Source organism: Urocitellus parryii, chromosome 7 (genome assembly GCF_045843805.1).
Source record: "Urocitellus parryii isolate mUroPar1 chromosome 7, mUroPar1.hap1, whole genome shotgun sequence".
Taxonomy (NCBI): Eukaryota; Metazoa; Chordata; class Mammalia; order Rodentia; family Sciuridae; genus Urocitellus; species Urocitellus parryii.
In genome coordinates, this window is record NC_135537.1 from 132,864,514 (window position 1) to 132,884,155 (window position 19,642).

The window sequence follows — 19,642 nt, forward strand, 5'->3', positions numbered from 1 at the left end:
GCGGGTCGAGGGAGGACACCAGCGCTCAGCCGATGTCCGGGCGTCTGTTGGGTTATATTGTTTTGCACCCAGGGGCTCTGGCTGACCAGGACTTTGGGAATTTTGTTCTTTGCTTTATTTTGCCTAAGGCTTTGTCGCTACTGCGGAGCTTGGAAGACACTCCTAAGCCTAAGGAACCGTCCTCTTTGGAGTCCCCCGCCGCACTTGTCCTGAACGAGGAGATTCCCCAGGTGCAGATCTTCCTGGACGCAGGCGCCTAGAACTCGCTTGCTGAGTAGAATGAGACCCTGGGAAGCCGTCTGGGGTTAGATGGAGGGCTGTCTTTGGGTACTGTGGTGGCAAGCTTTTACAGGCATGGGAAGGATATTGAAATCTAAGAGATCTATTCAGTACTAAAATAGTTAAGGTGAAAAGTTATGGAGTGAATGGCTCAAACATGCTCAAAGGGAGAAAGGCAGGCCCTATGGAAAAAACTAGTAGGTGGGTGGGAGGAGTGGGGGGGAGGGATGACTTATACAACTTTTTAAAGTGTATCGCTGCTTGAAAATCCATTCATTGCTTGCCTGCAGCAAACTTGGACTAGCACATGCACTGTAATAGATGCTAATGGAGCACTATGTATATTCTTGTTTGGCCAAGGAAGTAGTGAGGATGCAATCTTTGGATTTGCTTATGCGGGGGAGGGAGATATTACTAGCCAGTCACTCCATTGTGCTGGGGGAATCCTTAATGAACGCATGTGATGCTGCTCCAGTTAGAGGCCAGAGGCTTTGTGAATGTTGCTGTTTATATCCATATGGTGTAGAAATGGTCCTGTGGGGGAATAAGCAATAAAGCTTTAGTTCCCTGTGCATCGATCAGCTGAGCCCATTTGCACTCCTAAAGGCTGAGCCTTTGAGTAAAGGAAGGAATTCCTTCCCTGGTTGTAGTGGCACCTCCCTCCACCACAGAAAATCTTAATGAAGCTTCTCCAGAAATCTTCACCATAATTGATCTCAGGACTATCAGCAAAAGGATCTCTGCAAAAGAGTTCAACTGTAGTTAAGCTTCCCATTTCCTGTTGCTCTATCTTAAAATAATTAAATTTGGCCAGGGGCCTGAAAGAGATTAGCACTCCAGGTACTGAATGCCCTTTTTCTAGTTTTTCCACAAACATTTATGGACTTTCTAGTATAGTAACAATATACATATTAGTTTGTAAAATATTTCAAGTGGGAAGTGCTTTGCAAACACAAAGTGTGATAAGGAAGACTTGTTTTTTAATGAGGCCTCTTGGGCCAGAGGCCTTAGGGCCTGGAGCTTCACAGAGATGTTTACATTTCAAAGATAAGAGAAGATGTTACTAATTGGGCTCCATGGTAACAGCTGGCAGGAGGAGGGAAGAAAGGGGAGAAGAAGCTCTCCCTTTTCATTCTGACTGTCCTTGAAGGGTTAATTTGCCTAGAACAGTGAAAGAAAGAGCTGCTTTTGTGTGAACTTCTGCATACTGTGAACTTCTGAGCCCCTCCCCTTACACACTGGATATAAAGTTCTGAAACTGCTTGAACTCAGGGTTCAGGGGGATTGATTGATTGCAGCAAAAACTTTGCCTTCTGAACCTGGTTGCAATCAAATAAGCCTGCTTCCTGTTTGTTTTTCTTTTTTTTTTTTAAATATATATATTTTTTAGTTGTCAATAGATCTTTATTTTTTAAAAAATTTATTTATATGTGGTGCTGAGAATCATGTGCCTCACACATGCTAGGCAAGCACTCCGCCACTGAGCCCCAGCCCCAGCCCTGCTTCCTGGTTTCCTATCTGGTGTCCTGACTAGTCTGTCCCTACAACATGGTCATACTGTGACTTTCAAGGAACTGCCTCTTCTCAAGGGGACAAGGTACCTCTTGGACCAAAGGCAACAGGGAAAAATCTAGGGCAACGAAGGGGCTGGACTTTCAGGACCGGCTCTGCTTTTTTTTTTCTTTTCTTTTTTTTTTTTTTTTTAAGAGAGAGTGAGAGGGGAGAGAGAGAGAGACAGAGAGAGAAATTTTTAATATTTATTTTTTAGTTCTCCGCGGACACAACATGTTTGTTGGTATGTGGTGCTGAGGATCGAACCCGGGCCGCATGCATGCCAGGCGAGCGCGCTACCGCTTGAGCCACATCCCCAGCCCCGGCTCTGCTTTTTAATGAATGACCCATCAGTATTTGGGCTCATCCTTTCTTGCGACATTCCTGCTTCTTTTCTCCTAATAATAGGTCTTCTTCTGCCTTCCCTTGTCTTGCCGTGAGAGCTTGGCACCTCCCTGTACTGTTCCTCTGTATTGTCTCCTAGTAATCAGTCTAAAGTCTAACATCTTCCATATATTCCTCAATTGTAGTGCCCTGTCTACTCAATATGCTGCTTTGCCATTTGCTCACTTGAGGAATGCAGTTCAGAATAGGGTTGGGGCAGGGGAGTTCATACCCTATAGTACCTGTCGGGCCTCATTTGAACCTTAGATTGACAGGGGCTGATAGACACAAATTTAATATTCTAATAAGTAGTATATATGAAAAATGACAACATCCGCCCCCAAATAGTGAGACCTGGGAAAAGGGGAGTGAGAAGGAAAGCCATACATTGAGAGCATTGATCCTTTCCCAATTCATTCGTTCCTGGTGATAAAACAAACTGGGGAAGAGGTGTCCATCAAACCTAGAAGGGCAGTCTCTGGGAAGAGGACAAAGCATTAATCCTTCCGTAAACAAATCCTTTTCAGATACCAACCACTGACCCCAGGGCCTCCATCAGGTCCAGTAAGATAAGTCCCAGAGACTGACTGCTGACCCTAGACTCCCTCCCATTTTGCCCAATAAAACAGATCCCAAATTCCTGAGTGCCCAAGTTGACATACTCATTAATTAATTCACCTTTCAGTATAACCTGAAAGGGTAAAGTTTCTAAGCTGCAAAGCCTGAGTTAAAATGTAAAGGACCAGGTATTGTTAAGTTCCTATGCTACACTCAAAACCTGAAATTCCTGTAGCTGTTAGGACAATTCCTGGGACTGCCCAGTAGATATTCCCCCCTGACCATTTAGTTGCTAAATAACCTGGACCCTGTGCAGTTTGGCACGTAGGCATTCAGGGCCCAAACCAATCAGTTTGAATGTACCCCCCTCCTTAGGACTGACCTATCACCCCCGCCTGACCTGTTCCCGCCAATGAATGGACTAATCATGTTTGAGAGTTGTTGTTCAATTTTCCTGTGCCTCATGATGATTTGCTCTGATGTATGCAAAGCCCCCGCCCTCCCCAAAAAGTGTACTTAAGCACTGCTCAACCCCTGCTCGGGGTTCTTGGCCGCTCTCCCTTCTTGAGTGAGCCTGGAGCCCCAGCGCGCTGGATTGGATCCTCAATAAACCCCCTTTTGCTGTTGCATGAGTCGGTCTCTTGGTGGTCTCTTCCTCTGACGTTCGACGGACCCTTACAAACCTACATAAGCCTAGTCCCTTCCTTTGTTCTGGGGCTCATTTTCCACCAGGAAAGTGGGTTCATTCCTGTAGATGTAGTCCCGTTCCTGAATAAAGGCTGACATGATCTGTGAAGTTTGCATCCAACCTAGACTCTTTGTTCTAACAATAAGGAGCTGAATATATTGTATTAGTAGGAACACAATAATGATTTTTTAAAAGTATTAATCATTTCATTATCATAGTGACAAGACAAATGGTTTTTCATGTCATCATTACACTCATGCTAGAGATAACAATACTTTCTGTTTTACAGATGCTACTTGATCTTTTTTTTTTAATATTTACTTTTTAGGTATAGATGGACACAACACAATGCCTTTATTTTTATGTGGTGCTGAGGATCGAACCTGGGTCCCGCCCGTGCTAGGCGAGCGCTTTACCACTGAGCCACAATCCCAGCCCCTACTTGATCTTTTTTAAACACATTACTTATTATGCTTGGAATAAATGAGCATGCTTAATAAAATTTAAAAAATTATAAAACATTCCAAGATTTTTAATTAACAAAAAAACCTACTCTTATACAGTTTACATACCACTTTCAATGTTAGGAATAGAAACAATGAAATTATTTCTTGATATTTAACAATAACAACACTAACTTCCCAAGACATGCACTACAACCATATGATAGATTCTGTCATCGATATGATGGTCTTGGCATCTTAATATATTATGTTCACATTTAAAATTAAGTCCTGTTTACTATAATAAAAACAGATGAAGGGCTGGGGATAATAGCTTAGTTGGTAAGAGTGTTTGCCTTGCATACACAAGGCCCTGGGTTCAATCCCCAGCAACAATCAATCAAACAAACAGATGAAGACAGTGAACAAGATGATCATGAAAAGAAGGAATACAAATAACCAGTAATTTTTTTTATCAAGCCCATTTGTAATGAAAAAAACACAAATTTTAAAAAATGAAGGGCTGGGGTTGTGGCTCAGTGGTAGAGCGCTCGCCTAGCATGCATGAGGCACTGGGTTCGATTCTCAGCACCACATAAATGTAAAATAAAGATATTGTGTCCACTTAAACCTAAAATATAAATATTAAAAAAAGATACAACATTCTTCAGTTATACAGACAAAGATTAAATATGGGGGAAAAATAAAAGATAAAACCTACAGTTGACCAGGGATATACTGATAGGCATGGTCACACATACTCTACAGCTTTTTTGAAGAACAATATGGTAATATTTACCAAAACTCTAAAAATGTTTAAGCCCTTTGGATCAGTCACTCAACTTCTGAAAACTTTCTTTTTAAAATTTTTAGTTGTAGTTGGACACATTACCTTTATTTTATTTATTTATTTTCATGAGGTGCTGAGGATCGAACCCAGGGCCTCACATGTGCTAGCTGAGCACTGTACCGCTGAGCCACAACCCCAGCCCCTCTAAAGAGTTTCTTAAAGACATAATTAAGCATGTGCCTCAAAATGTACTAGGACATTCACTGCACCACTTACAGTAATATAATGCAGACAATCAAAAATGCCTAACAACAGAAAATAAGTTCATTATGGCACATCTTTCTTATGCCAAGCAGTGGGCTTCATCTCAATGCCATAATCCCAAACCTCCTTTAGCTTTTTCCTTTCCAACAGAGTCTACTTCTAACAGAGGCCAAAAGAATGTCAGATGCTAGCTTTCTCTATGACCAAATCTGAGTTGATGGAAAATTAGGGGAAATTGTTTGGAGGCTAAGAGGAGAAAACTTCCACACCCATAAAATAAATGTTACAGGAAAAATGGTCTTTCGTGCCTTGTAGATGCAATTTTAGGAAGATATAAGACTAGAAGTTATAGCATTATGCTGGAGAGTGGGATGAGCCTAAGGCAAAAATCAATAAATTGAGGCCAAAAATAAAAAAATCCTTAGAACCGCTAAAAGTTTATATAACAGAGGTATTATGAACAGTTTTTAAAAATGTACAAAACAGTATTTCCCATTAAAAAAAAAAGTTAACATGGGTTCAATGGCCAAAGAAAGTCTGGAAAGATAACTCAGAGTTAAAGAGTAATTTATCTCTGAAAGATGGGATCCAGATGTTTCCTTATTCCATATTTGCACTATTTTTTTTCTATAATGAACATGTAAAATTCTGCCAGCCTTTTTCCATCAATTCAATGCAGTTTCTGACTGGAAGAGGTAAGTAAACGTATTGTACCAGAAGTCTGTTTTTTTTTTTTTTTTAATATTTATTTCCTTTAGTTTTCGGCAGACCCAACATCTTTGTTTGTATGTGGTGCTGAGGATCGACCCTGGGCCGCACGCATGCCAGGCAAGCGCGCTACCGCTTGAGCCACATCCCCAGCCCCCAGAAGTCTGTTTTTTTTAGTAGTAAAAGTTTTCAGTTTTTAAAAAATTGTTTTGTGAAATAAAATTTGATACCATAGGGCATTGATATTTTTTTTTCTGTGAATATGGAAGATTACAATTTTCAGTTCCCTTTATTATGTAGGGAATCTTGTCATGACTTTGTGCCATTTTTGGATTGGAATTTCTTCTGTGAAGCAAAAACAGTCCCCAAATAAAGGATTTTTTCATGGGAACAGCAGATGATATTAAATCATTAAAGCTGGGAATAGTAAACTGCCTCTGGGTTGGTATAGAATCATCTTGGGATGAAACATCCTTGTGTCTAGATCCACTGGATTTCCTAAGAAGTGCAAAAAAAAAAAATGGGGTTCATATATTTTGCTTTCCTCAGATGCCCATTATTTTTCTTCCTCTCCATCCAGGAACAAACGTGTTTCTTTATAAACTTGGCCTATATCCAAGTTTAATGGAGATATATCAAATTCAAGCCGCTGCAATTCAAATCTCAGTCCAACACCAATAGCTTTCATGAAGATTTCCTTCAGCACCCAATTCCTATAAAACACATCTAGCTGAGTCCATTCAGCCTTAAAGCTTCTGATTGTTTCCCATTCTTTGTTGGTAAATTTCCTTTTCATAATATGAAAGAACTCTGGAATTGAACCTCAGCCTGGAAAACGAGTCTTCATTATATCAATTCCAACATGTAGCTCAGGTTCCCCAGTAAACTCTGCATAATCCTCTTGATGAGAGGTGTTAAAGTTGAAATTAGGGTAAGGATTCAACGAGTCCTTTGTAAGGACTGGATTTCCTTTTGCAGTTCTTTGCAAGCGGATATGGTGCTTGAGGGATATTCAATTTCTCTGCAGCTAATTTCCTTATCATCAGACCACCAGCCATAGCTGTCTTTGTGTCCAGGGCAAAGACAAACTGGCTGATGTGCTCCTTCTCAGGCTGGAGAATTGCCTTTCACTCAGGGAGGTCAGTTGTTAGTTCTTTTCAGGCCTACGACTGATTGGATGAGGCCTCCCCACACTGTGGATGGCAATTTGCTTTATTCAAAGTCCTCCAAGTTAAACATTAGTCTCCTCCAAAATCACCTTCACAGAAACATCCAGAGTAATATTTGATTGACACCTGAAGACATACCCTCGCAAACCCTATGATCACAAGTACTATTCTCATCTTCATCCTTGATCTACAAGGAAACCAAGGCAGAGAGAGATGTTAGATAACTTCCCTAGAGTCCCACAGGAAGTTTACCAACAAAGAATGGGAAACAATCACAACCTAGAGGCAGTTTACTATTCTCAGCTTTAATGATTTAATATCATTAAACAAACAAACAAAAAATGGTGGAGATGGGACTCAGCCCCTTGCAAACTCTGCTGGACAAATAGCTCAGTTGGACAAATAGCCTGCTGTCATTGAAGACCTGGAAATGCATCCAATGTAGAGATTCCTGGAACTTGTCATTGCCCACTAAGGGGCCAAGAAGATAAATTTGTCAAAAACTACAGGTTTCTACTCCTTTCGTGACCTTGAAATATATTGTTTTTAATTTCCTGTGGCACCCACCAAATTCCAAGAAGCTCTAATTTTCTTTAACCAGTGGTATATAGCCAACTGGTAAAACAGCTATTTTTATTTTTTTTAAAGAGAGAGAGAGAGAGAGAAATTTTTTTAATATTTAATTTTTAGTTATTAGCAGACACAACATCTTTATTTGTATGTGGTGCTGAGGATCGAACCCGGGCCGCACGCATGCCAGGTGAGCACACTACCGCTTGAGCCACATCCCCAGCCCCCAAAACAGCTATTTTCAGAATCTGTATTTTGCCCTACATATAATTGTCTGCTCTCATCTATTTTACCCATCTGACAAAAATGACTTTGATGTGGGAAATGGGTCCATGTTTCCTGTAGGAAATACTTGGGGTGATCCTAGTACTCCCGCCTTGAGGTTAACCACTCCCCTGGAAAACTAATATAGAACCCCCAGTCCCTCCAGAGGAACTGTCAGGTCTCCACCATTACACCCCTGCTTGCAGAAACATGGACTTTTAGAGGATGTCTTCATTGAAGAGGGCAGTTACTATTTGCTATTTTGTATAACAAAAGGGGATTAAATTGGCCAGGGCATCTTTGAAATAGTGTGGATGAAGGAAAGCTTGGCTGTGTGGGTGGTGTATGCCATGTTTGTAAATTCTGATGAGTGTGTGTGTCCTCATATGAGGGGCAGTCAAGTGGCAGAATATAATGGACATGTCCCGATTGCCCCATTCCCCAGCACGCTAAATGGTAGCAGAAATAGCCATGTTTGTAACTGACCTTTTCTCCCTAGCCCTAGCAGACAGGTCATGGAGGAGATGTTAGCAGGGACCATTTCCTGGGAATAACAGAGGAAGGCTGGCTGCAGGGTTACAAGGGACAGGTGAGTGTAATTCAACCCAAAGGGTGACACCTACATCTGAAGACACGCCCTCGACTTCCTGAGCCGGGACAATGCCCAAGTCACTATGAAATGTAGTGATCCATCGATTGGTCAGAGCCTCTTGCTTCAAGATGGAAGGCATGGGTCATTCAGAGAGGCTCCCCACACTAGCCTACCCTGAAAAATTTGGAGTTGCCAGCCTCCATAATAATGTGAGCCAATTCCTTAAAATCTCTCTCTCTCTCTCTCTCTCTCTCTCTCTCTCTCTCTCTCTCTGCACATCATATTGATACTGTTTCTCTGGAGAATCCTGAGAGATACAGGGTTGTCATTAGAATTAGATGAGCTCCTGCACATAACACTTTTCAAACAGGGCAGGGTTGGGGGCCATGCTAAGAGACTTCAGTATTCACACATCCGGTTGAACTTCAAAGATACCTGTGCTTTCTTGCTCTTTGAACATATCCCAAAGCTATTGAAAATGCCCTTCTACCTTCAGCAAGGCAGCAAGAGACACTTGGGTCTCCCTGCAAGTCAGACACTCAGAGGTGGCACAGCAGGAAGTTGGAGGCTGCCTTCAATGACTCTTGGTGTTGCAGCCCCAACAACTGTGGCACCTCCAGCTGGGAGCTACAACTTGAAGGACAGCCCCTTGGACAGCTCCTGAGCTAATAGTCTCCACCTGCAGCTTCCTGATGGTGTGGCTCAGAGCTTCCTCTAGATTAGAACCGTGATGTGCAGTGCAAGGCAAAAGAAGCAAATAGTTTGATCTCTCTATGCTTCTGAGAGACTTCTTTGAGGCCTTCAGTCATGCAGAGAAGAAACAAAGTCTAAGACAAATATGGCCTCCTTTCCTTAAGATAGCTGAGGAATCAAATTCAGATGCAAGTTTTGAATCTGCCACATTTAGCAGAAAACACAAAACGCTGTGTGGACACAGGGAACTGATCTGGAATCCATCTAAAGCAGCAAGTTCGTTATGTATAGCTTTCTTGTCTTTGGAAGTGGACAGAGTCTTGGCTATAGGGTCCTGAGAGGCCTTAGGGTCTTATACAGTTAGCAGCAGAAAGTAGCCACAGTTATCTGGATCTTAAGTAAAAACATCCTTTTCAAAGTATGAGACTCCTTTTCCATTATGGGGCACATCTAAGAGCTGGCATACAAAAATTCGGGGACATTCTCATCCCTTTAGGAGGATCCTGATAGAATCAACCAAATTTATGGAACTTGTTAACAGTGTGGCCTGAGCATGAAGATCAGTGGGTCCAGAAAGTGGCATCTCTCTGGCTCATGCTTGTGAGGCAGGTGGGACTAATGTCACATGTGTGAACCCCTCCCTTTCCAATTTGTTTTATGCTTATGCACTAACCTTATTAATTTCTCTGTAGGAATACTTGTGGGTGGTTGAGCTATGCTGACCTCTCTCACCCATCCAGTGAGCAGGGAAGCCAAGAGATTGAACCTACCCTTTATTGCTGCTGTAGTCCCTCCCAGCCACCCCAACATGGTTTCAATTTGTGCAGTTTGTTACCCAAGGTCAAATGTATCCCAAGAATATTAAGTGGAAAATTCCATAAATAAACAATTCCTAGTTTTAAATTGTGTGTCATTCTGAGTAGCATGATGCAATCTCTCGCCGTCCTGCTCTGTACAGTCTGGGAAGTGAATCATCCCTGTTTTGTGTGCACACATGATGCTGCATATGCTGTTGCCTGTTAGTCACTCAGTAGCTGTCTGGGTTATCAGACCCACTGTCATAGTGTCATAGTTCTTGGGTTCAAGTAACTCCTTTTCCTTAATGGCTCCAATGTGCAAGAGTAGTGATGCTAAGAATTCAGATATGCCCAAGAGAAGCCACAAAGAGCTTCCTTTAAGAAAAAGGCCAAATACAATAAGATATTTTGAGAACGAGGGACACATTCACTTAACTATCTACACACACGTATATTTTATTTTATTTTATTATTGATCATTGTTGTTCCTCCTGCCTGCTTTGTGCTAGGGATTGAATTTAGGAGGCTTAACCACTGAACAATATCCTTAGTTCTTTTTAGTTTTCATTTTGAGACAGGGTCTTGCTAAGTTGTTTAGGGCCTCAGTAAATTATGGAGGCTGGTTTTGAACTTGGGATCCTCCTGACTCAGCCTCCTGAGCCACTAGGATTACAGGTGTGCACCACTGTACCCAGCTATTGTTAATCTCTCATTGTACCTAATTTATAAATTAACTGTATTTATAGGTAGGTAGTTATAGGAAAAGTATAATTATAAGCTTCAGTACTATCCACAGATTCAGGCTTCCACTTGGGGGTCTTGTAATGTATGCCCTGCAGAAAAGGGGGGACTACTTTACAAACTACATGCTTGACACTGATCTGAGCACCTACATGTATTATCTCCTGACACTCTTAGAACAACCTCAAGTCAGGGACACCATGGAAGAGATCCCTCCACCCAGAGGGACCCACCCCCCCAACTGTGCAGTGGTTGGGAAGGGCACAGGATGGGGAATCAAGTGTGTTGGCGATAAGATCAACTTGTGGTTCCGGATCTTGGGCAGGGGTAATGCGAGTGAAGTCTTGCTCTCATGAGTCAAAGGCAACATTTGTATAAATGTCATAATACCAGTGGGTTCAATTCTTTTTTTCCCCCTTGCTTCATGAACTTTATTATTTTTCAAATTTTTTAATTTGTCCTTTTTAGTTACACACGAGTCTCTCGGTAGAATATATTTTGACATATCAAATACATGGAGTATACTTCCCATTCTTGTGGTTGCACATGATGTGGAATTTCACTGGTCATGTACTCATATATGAACATAGGAAAGTTGGGTCTGATTCATTCTTCCATTCTACTGTATTTCCCATTCCCACTACCCCTCCATTCTATTCCCCCACCCCGCACCGCCCCACATTCCAAACCAGTGAACCTCTACTCCTTTGATTTTTTTGGGATTGTCTTATTTCACTTATCATGATAATCTCCCGTTCCATTCATTTACTGGCAAATGCCATAATTTCATTCTTCTTTATGGCTGAGTAATATTCCAGTGGATTCAATTCTAAGATGACCATTCACTGGAGTCATGGGTGGTCTATTAACTTGGAGATGATGAGTAAGGTGAACCCTGGCATCACATGGATAATGTGATGGTCAGGGAAGGAACTAAGGGAGATATCTAGAGAAAGTTCCTTTACCATTTACCTATTAATAAGTTCCCCATGTGCCAGGCAGTATACTAGGCACCGGGAAGGAATTGATGAGCACATTAGACATGGCTCCTTCCCTCAGGAAGCTTACTGTTTAATGGAAGGAGATGAGCAATGAAGCAGCAGGGATGATGCCATGTCTGATGGGCAAGAAGGAAACAGGGTGCTTCAGGATCACAGGGCAGTGTGGTACCTAAACCCAGTGGAAGGGCATGGCATCACTTTCTACAGGAGGACATCTCTCAGCTAAAACCTAGACTCCACCCTGCCCCAGGCCGCCTTCTTTATCTTTCCTGGCTCTAGGAATACATCTAGACTTCAGAAACAACATTCGAACCAAGATCAAAGCCAAGTCCAACATGACAATGGGAGATGCCCACAGTCTTGCCCCCCTTTCTTTATTTTTCTAAGTCACACAGATAACCTTGACTGCTCTGTTACCTGGCCAGCTGCATGTTTTCCTCTGAAGGATGGAACCCAAGCTGTGGCCTTGGGCCATTCCTAGGTACTGATAAAGTTGTCTAGATTAAACAATGAGAGAGCCATCACGTAGAAACTATCCCTGCTCCTGAATTTCCATGAACTCTATGATCCAACCCGCTTTCATGGATCTGCCTGCCTAGAACATGTCCTTTCTTGATATTCATCTAGAAGATGCTGATACCCTCTATAATAAATGCTTTAGATAAGATCACCCTGGCGTTTAGTGCTTTTTTTTTTCCTTTGGAACCCCAAGCGGCTCTATCTTGAGATGATTTGGGATGGTCCCTGGCAGCAATTCCCCTGTCATTACTTTAGGTGAAACTCCAGCTCTGAGTTTGGCTGGATAGAATAACTGAGAAATAAATCTTTCCCTTTCCTATTCACAGGTCATTCACACTCTCCAAGTACACATGTCCATTTTTCCATTGTCTCAAGTCAGAGGCCAACAGCCCCATGACCTCCCTACTCCTGTGTGCATCTGGATGGGACAAGGAGTGCTCTGGGCTTGGGTGCTGGGGCCACAAGACCAAGCACTTCAAGATCTGCAGGAATCTCGCCAGCTTCAGAGGAACATTCCCTGAGATGCTGTTATCCCACCTGGACAGTAGGCTGTGAAAGTCAAAGGAGGTAGTCCGGGGGCCTGTGAGGCATCTCAGGGCAGGAATGTCCATCAGGGGGCATCATCCATCCCTTTATAGCTGGATGGCAACTCAAACGATAACTTATTAATGATGAAGAAACTGAGACCAAAAGAAGGATCAGGCAGAGCCAGGACTCAATTGCGAACTCTCAAGACTTCAGTTGTTGAGCTTGTCAGAGACTCCCTAAGCCTCCCCCCCACTTCTCCCAGAGTTCCACAATCAGATGAGGATGAATCTCCTTCAAGGCTCGGTAGAGCTGGTCTTTGCAGGCCCAATCCCAGGACCGGCTGAAGCTAAAGAGCTTGCGCATCTGGCCCAGCTTGGTGGTCTCTGCCCGTACCTTCTCATACTGTTCTTCGCTCAGCACCTGTCCATGCAGCTTGTCCAAGACAGGGTCTACAGATGTCACTCGGGCCACCAGCTGTTCCCGATGCCGGTCCACAAAGTGCAGTGAGCCCAAGGCATCTGGGGAGTAAAGGTGAGGCTGGCAATGAGCAAGGAAAGGCTCCCACCATAAGCTCTACCCCTGATCCCACAGTTCTGGTTCTTGTCACTTATCTCATCTGCATCTCTGGCTTCATATTCCCTCTGGAAAGGCATTGGACACCAGCAAGGCACCTCAGCCCTTCCTCATGACAGCATCTAGCCTGGCATTCTGATGGGGTGGGGAGGAAGGATTCATGATGGGTCATTGTGACAGAGGGGGTACGAGGGCCTCCATGGGCAGGAGCAAGGCAGATGGGCAGGAACTCTGCCCTGGGCATGCACCACTCTTCAATCAGATCCCTGGTGAGGCTTGCAATGAGAAGTTCCCCTCCTTTCTCTGGTCCCTTCCCTCCAAGACAAGACAGTACACCCTAGGACTATACCTGGCTTCTTTGTTCTCTGACAGCTGTTACTGACCTTTGGTGACTGGAGGGATCGGAGTGGCTGCAGGTCTGAGGTCTCCTGGAGGAAAAGAGAGACGTAGAAGCATTCGTAATGGTTATAAATATGTATGACACACCTTAAGACTCCCACCCACTTCTGAGATTCTTTGATTCTGAGAACAAGCTTCAGACCAATTGGGGTAGAATCTGGAATAAATCCTGGAGGGCTTTTAGGGATTATTTAGATGAATCCCTTCCTTAGGCAGATAGGGAAACTGACTCAGAGGGGGATAATCATGGACTAATAAAGAGAGAAATTATCTGAATGAGCAATAGCAATTTCTCCCTCAATATCTCAGACTCAAGGTTTTATCTTGTCTTGGCTGGCACTGAATCTGTGATGGAGAACTAGCCAAGTCCCTTGCCAGATAGCTTAAACTATTTGACATCTTATTCTGAGCAAAAACACTCTCTTTGTACTTGTTTGATCTTCCATGCACACAGACCGAGTATGTGTGTTCTGAATTAGGATGTCAGAATCAAGAACAAGCAAAACCTTTGCACATGGGAATAACGAGTGAATTTTAATAGGAAAGTCAGCAGCAGAGGCAGCAGCAAAACAGCAGCAAATGAAGTGGCTTAAATAATTAATTCCATAGAGGGGAAGGGGTAGTTCTGAGCAATTTATGTGAATGAGGTCTGAGAGTTTGAGCAGACCCTAAATTCAGAGGACCCAAAGGGTAGGGAAGTGAGCACAAGGACCCAGGCTGTGGTACTGGGGGCACTGGGTCCATTGGTATGCTGCGGTGGGTTTTAGGGGATGGTGTTCCTCCTACTCAATTTTGACTCAGAAATCTTGGAGTCAATCCTGACTCATGCACAAACTGGAGCATCTATTGAGAAAGGTGACAGGGAGATCCAGGATTAAAAACCAAAGTATAAGAAGAATGATAGAGGGAACTGGAGATGTTTAGCTTGCATAAGGGTAGACATAAGGAGGCCGTGAATTCAGTCTTCCACTATCTGAAGACATTTCCCTGGGGAGGGAGGTAGACTTCTGTGAGCTTCAAGGGACGGAAGTAAGATAGGAGAAAGAGGTTGGCTTAACATGAGTAAGAAGAAGAATATTGCTACTATTTATTAAGGATCACTGCTTGAGGCATGGACAGACATCATTTTATTTAGTCTTTCCAACAATCCTACCAGTTGGTCATTTTGATCCTCATTTTACAGATGAAGAACCCCAGACTCAAACAAGTTCAGTAATTTCCCAAGGTTATCCAGCAAGTAAATGCTGGGGTGGGATTCAAACCAGGTCTGAGGCTGGGGCTGGTTGTTTCTCCCACTGTGGTTGTACCCAAGCCAAGGCTGAGTCCAGCCCATCCCCTTTCCACCATGCTGTGGAGCCTGTGTGTCAGTCCAGGTGGTGCCATCACCATTGTTTGACGGCTGACAAGGGCTGGTTGTCCCTAAAAGTACTGATTATGGGATTTTGGTTTGGGGGGACGTTGGTGCTGGGCTAAGAATCTATAAGTTTTCTTTTTTTTTTTTTAAAGAGAGAGAGGAGAGAGAGAGAGAGAGAGAGAGAGAGAGAGAGAGAGAGAGAATTTTTAATATTTATTTTTTAGTTCTCGGCGGGCACAACACTGGAGAGAAAATGGGGCTTCACTAATCTCCAGGATATATAAATAACTCAAAAAAAATCCCTCCAAAACAACCAATCAATAAATGAGCTAAGGAGCTGAAAAGACATTTCTCAGAAGAAGATATACAATTGATCAACAAATACATGAAAAAATGTTTAACATCTCTAGTAATTAGAGAAATAAAAATCAAAACTACTCAAAGATTTCATTTCACACCAATCAGAATAGCAGTTATCAAGAATACAAACTACAGTAAGTGTTGGTGAGGATGTGGGGGAAAGGCACACTCATACATTGCTGATGGGACTGCAAATTGTTGCAACCAATATGGAAAGCATTATGGAGAATCCTTGGAAAAGAGAAGTTATGTAACTTCTCTGGGCTATTCTCCTTAATGAATTATGAACTCCCCCTTTCCCCCCAACACTGATCTTCTTTCCCCCACTTCTGAGCTGTCTAGACTTGTCCTGGTTTTACCTGGTTTCAGCTGGGCCTTCCAAACTACAGTTCCACCTTTCTTGTTTTTGATTTGCAGCCTGATCCCTGATCCCAAGTGGCCAATGTAGAACTCAGAGAAGAGCTGAGGTTCTCTGGGGCTCCGATAGCAGAGCTCCAATTCCTGAGGAGACAAAGAGTTGCCATGTGAGAAGCCACTGTTCATCCTGCAAGTGAGGTCTTTCCTTACCTGATACCTTCCTGGCCCGGCCCAACCCCATTAAGGATACTGATTATCTCTTTTACTGCAATCATTCTCGGTGGGGAATCACTCCGAATGACCCATGCCTTCCTTCCTGAAGCAAGAGGCTCTGATGGATCACTACATTTCATAGTGACTTGGGCGTTGTCCCGGTTCAGGAAGTTGAGGGTGTGGGGGTGTCACCCATGGGGTTGACTTACACTGATCTATTCCTTTGTGATACTACCCCTTTGCCCTGTTTGGGATAGAATGTTCCATGAAACACCCTTTGTGTGTCTCCTTCTCTTGCTTTGTCCTTCCTTCCTTCCTTCCTTCCTTCCTTCCTTCCTTCCTTCCTTCCTTCCTTCCTTCCTTCCTTCAGTACTGGGGATTAAACCCAGGGGCACTCTATCAATGATCTACACCCCCAGCCCTTTTTAAAAACCATTTTATTGTGAACTTGCAATCCTCCTGGATTATAAGCATGTACCACTATGCCTGGATATAACTGCTTTCTTTAGATTGCCCTCCTAGAGAAAAGATTTATTGAGATGCTCAATCATAGAATTCTCCTGCTTCCTGACAATATCCAATCTAAAGTAAATCTGTTTCCTTAGAAATTTCCTCAAATTATTCAACTGAGGCCCAGATGCTATGTTAGTTTCTTTCTTTCTTTTCTTTTTTTAAAAGTTGTCAATGGACCTTTTATTTTATTTATTTATATGTGGTGCTGAGGATTGAACCCAGTACCTCACACATGCCAGGCAAGCACTCTACCACTGAGCCACAACCCCAGCCCATATGGTAGTTTCTTTTCAACATTCTTTTACTGAACTGCCCTATGATTTCCCATGGTGTGTATTCTCCCGCTGCAATAAGTAATAAACCCAGAGTGTTTGATTACAGGTGTGTTCCTGGTGCATTTTGGCCGGAAGGCATTGATACCCTGTAGTCCAAATACTTTCCAGTGCCCTCAAGTTGAACCCCATCATCCTCCCCATCCTGAATGTGATCCTTCCTCCCTTAATTTCCTTTCTTTCAATCTTTGAAGCATTCTTATTCACCCTGAATCCCACTTGTTTTCTGCCCAATCTCAATTTACCTAGTCCCTGGGAGAACCCTGAGACCTGCCCCCATACACTCTCCTAAACATGACTTCTGACTCACTGAGGGGCAAACATCCAGATTGCTCACCTTGGGGATGATTTCCAGCTTCCTTGAAGCAGACACAGTATAGCGGGATCCCAGGTAAAGGGGGGTCACTGGGGGTGGCTTATGTATTCGCACAAATTGGAACTTCTTTTCTTCATCATCTATGGCCTGAGGGATATACAGAAAATTGGGTAAGGGAGATCTGCCCTACAGAATCTGGTCTGAATACGGTGAGAATGGTGTGTGGGTATGTCAGTGGGTTTGTGTTGGGGACCACACCACCTCTGCCTCCCTCTTCTGTAGAGTACTGTCACGTAGATAGCCCCAAGCTTGGCCTCTGCTCTGTTCAGGGTAGAAAAGAGATCATTGTGAGAGAAGAAGGGAGAATAGAGAAAGAAGACAGTTTGGCTATCCTTTTGACTCTTAGAAACAGGTTGCAAAAGGTTATCTAGAGGTGAGTAGTGGAGCAGTGAACACAGTTTGGGGGGACTTGAGTGTCAGAAGACTAGTCCACCCTGAGTAGAGGGTAAGATTATTCCCCATCAAGGTTCCTTCAAGAGTCCCATCCTTATTCCCAGTTGAGGATTCCTCTAGGAGTCTCTCTGGCTGCATATTATGGTCAAGGTCAGCCCACCCTGGCCCTATCTTTTTGGTTCTTAGCCTCACCTTCTGAATGGAGCAGTCACTAGGGATCAGGTAGAGGTGGAAGGAGGTGATCTCCTTGGGATGGAGTTGATGGTACAGCAGTGTGGTGGAGGTGATGGGGATGAAGCACAGGGCGGTGGGGATCATTCTCAGCAAGATTCCCATCGGGGAGAAGCTGGGGTCCTCCAGGACTGCATAGTGTGGCTCCACCCTGCTTGGCTTCTCCAGGAGCATCCCTTCCTCTTTAAAGTGGGCCACATGGAACAGGGAGATGTCCACAGGCCCCTCTGTCAAAGAACGGATTTGAGAGGTGTGGATTCAGTGTCCTCACAAGGTCAAGCTTGGCTGGGTAGAAGGATATCGGGGTTTTGGCTCAAAGATCATCCTTGGGAAAACCTAAAGCTATGGTCTGAATGTTTGGGTCCTCCAAAAGTCACACGTTTAGATCCTAACCCCCAAGGTGATGGCACCAGAAGTATTTGGGAGGTGAGGAGGTCACGAAAGTAGAATCTTCATGAATAGAATTAGCAAGACCCCAGGGACCCCTCTATCCTGGGAAGACACAACTAGAAGATGCTATCCAATGAAGAAGAGGGCCCTTGCTAGTCACTGAATCTAAGTGCACCTTGATCTTGGACTTCTTAGCCTCCAGATCTGTGAGAAACAAATTTGTTTTTTATACACTATTGAGTGTATAATATTTTACTAGAGCAGCCCAAATGGACCAAGACACCCAGAAAAGGGAAGAGGGAGCATGTCTGGGCAGTGGGGGAGGTGGCTTCAGTGGCCATGGGCAATACTGTCTCTAGAGTGAGAGTACCACAGGAACCCCAACTGCTGAGCTTCTAAAACTCAGACACAGGTCCAGCTCCTGTCCCTGGAGATGGAACGGATACTGAAACTATGGTTTCCTGTGCTGGTGTGGATTCTGTAACTCTGAATGTTGAGTGTTTTTGTTGTTGATGATGATGATGATGATGATGACGACCTCGAACCACTCCTAACAGCCTACGACTCAGAAGACAACAGGCATTTCAAATAAGATGGAAGTGATCTGTTCCATACAAACAGCTGTTTGCCATTTAATTCCTGACTTGAGTTTAACCTGTAATGAATTAACCCACAACTTAAGTGCGTATTTCAAAGAAGAAATTTACATAATATATCACTCTTCTGTGGAGTGATGCTGGCAGGTTTGACTCTAGGCAGTAGAGAGCAAAAAGGAGGATGTGGTGGTGGGAAATGGAGTGACCAAGGGCAGCCTACCTTGTTTATCTGTTTGGCTATCATTCAGACTATTATTTTGGGGCTGGGTGCAGAAGTGCATGCCTGTAATCCCAGGGGCTCAGAAGGCAGAGACAAAGGATCATGAGTTTAAAGCCAGCCTCAGAAATGGCAAGGTGCTAAGCAACTCAGACCCTGTCTCTAAATAAAAATACAAAATAGGGCTGGGGATGTGGCTCTGTGGTTGAGGGTCCCTGAGTTCAATCCCTGGTTACCTCTCCCCACAAAGACACACACACACACACACAACAACAACAACAACAACAACAACAACAACAAAACCCTACTATTTTGGGAAGAACCTCTTTCTTTACTGTTGGGTGGGTGTTGGCAGGAGATAAACTGAGACTCCCACCCAGGAAGCAAGCAGCTACTCCTTGGCAGCTATGACACAAGTATGTGACCAAGACTTAAAAGGGTGATCCTAATCAGGACCTAGAGTCTAGAGGGGTGAATTTCAGATGAAGAGATGGCTGGAAATAATTTTGGCAGTTGCAGTGGGATCAAGAATCCAATGGTCCCATGGCAGGAGGATCCCACAGGGACTGTGACTGCAGTAGATATTGCTTTATATTTTCTTGGTGTGACCTTGGCTATGTCCTTGGTTTCTTACCATCATTGGTTCACTGACTTTTCCCACCTCTTAGACTTGTCGCATAACATTTTGTTAAGAATATGGCTACTCAAGAATATTCTAATATATTCCTTTACTTCCTAAACAAATCAGAATTTGTTTCTTTGATTGTAACCTCTGACCACTTTCCCAGGTAGGGATGTT

At 43.5% G+C, this 19,642-nt stretch overlaps 1 protein-coding gene and 1 pseudogene across 1 annotated transcript in view; both read right to left on the bottom strand.

Moving 5' to 3' along the window:
• Positions 1-5,957: 5,957 nt before the first annotated feature.
• On the bottom strand, positions 5,958-8,399 carry LOC113186472 (L-aminoadipate-semialdehyde dehydrogenase-phosphopantetheinyl transferase-like; annotated as a pseudogene).
• A 4,365-nt stretch (positions 8,400-12,764) lies between these two features.
• Nlrp1 (NLR family pyrin domain containing 1) overlaps positions 12,765-19,642 on the bottom strand; it is a 37,829-nt gene continuing 30,951 nt past the window's right edge. The window contains exons 13-17 of the mRNA XM_026393939.2: positions 17,602-17,867; positions 16,978-17,103; positions 15,585-15,726; positions 13,496-13,540; positions 12,765-13,057 (exon numbers count right to left, since the gene is read on the bottom strand). Coding sequence (XP_026249724.2) covers positions 12,765-13,057; positions 13,496-13,540; positions 15,585-15,726; positions 16,978-17,103; positions 17,602-17,867 — 872 coding nt within the window. The remainder of the gene's footprint in view (positions 13,058-13,495; positions 13,541-15,584; positions 15,727-16,977; positions 17,104-17,601; positions 17,868-19,642) is intronic.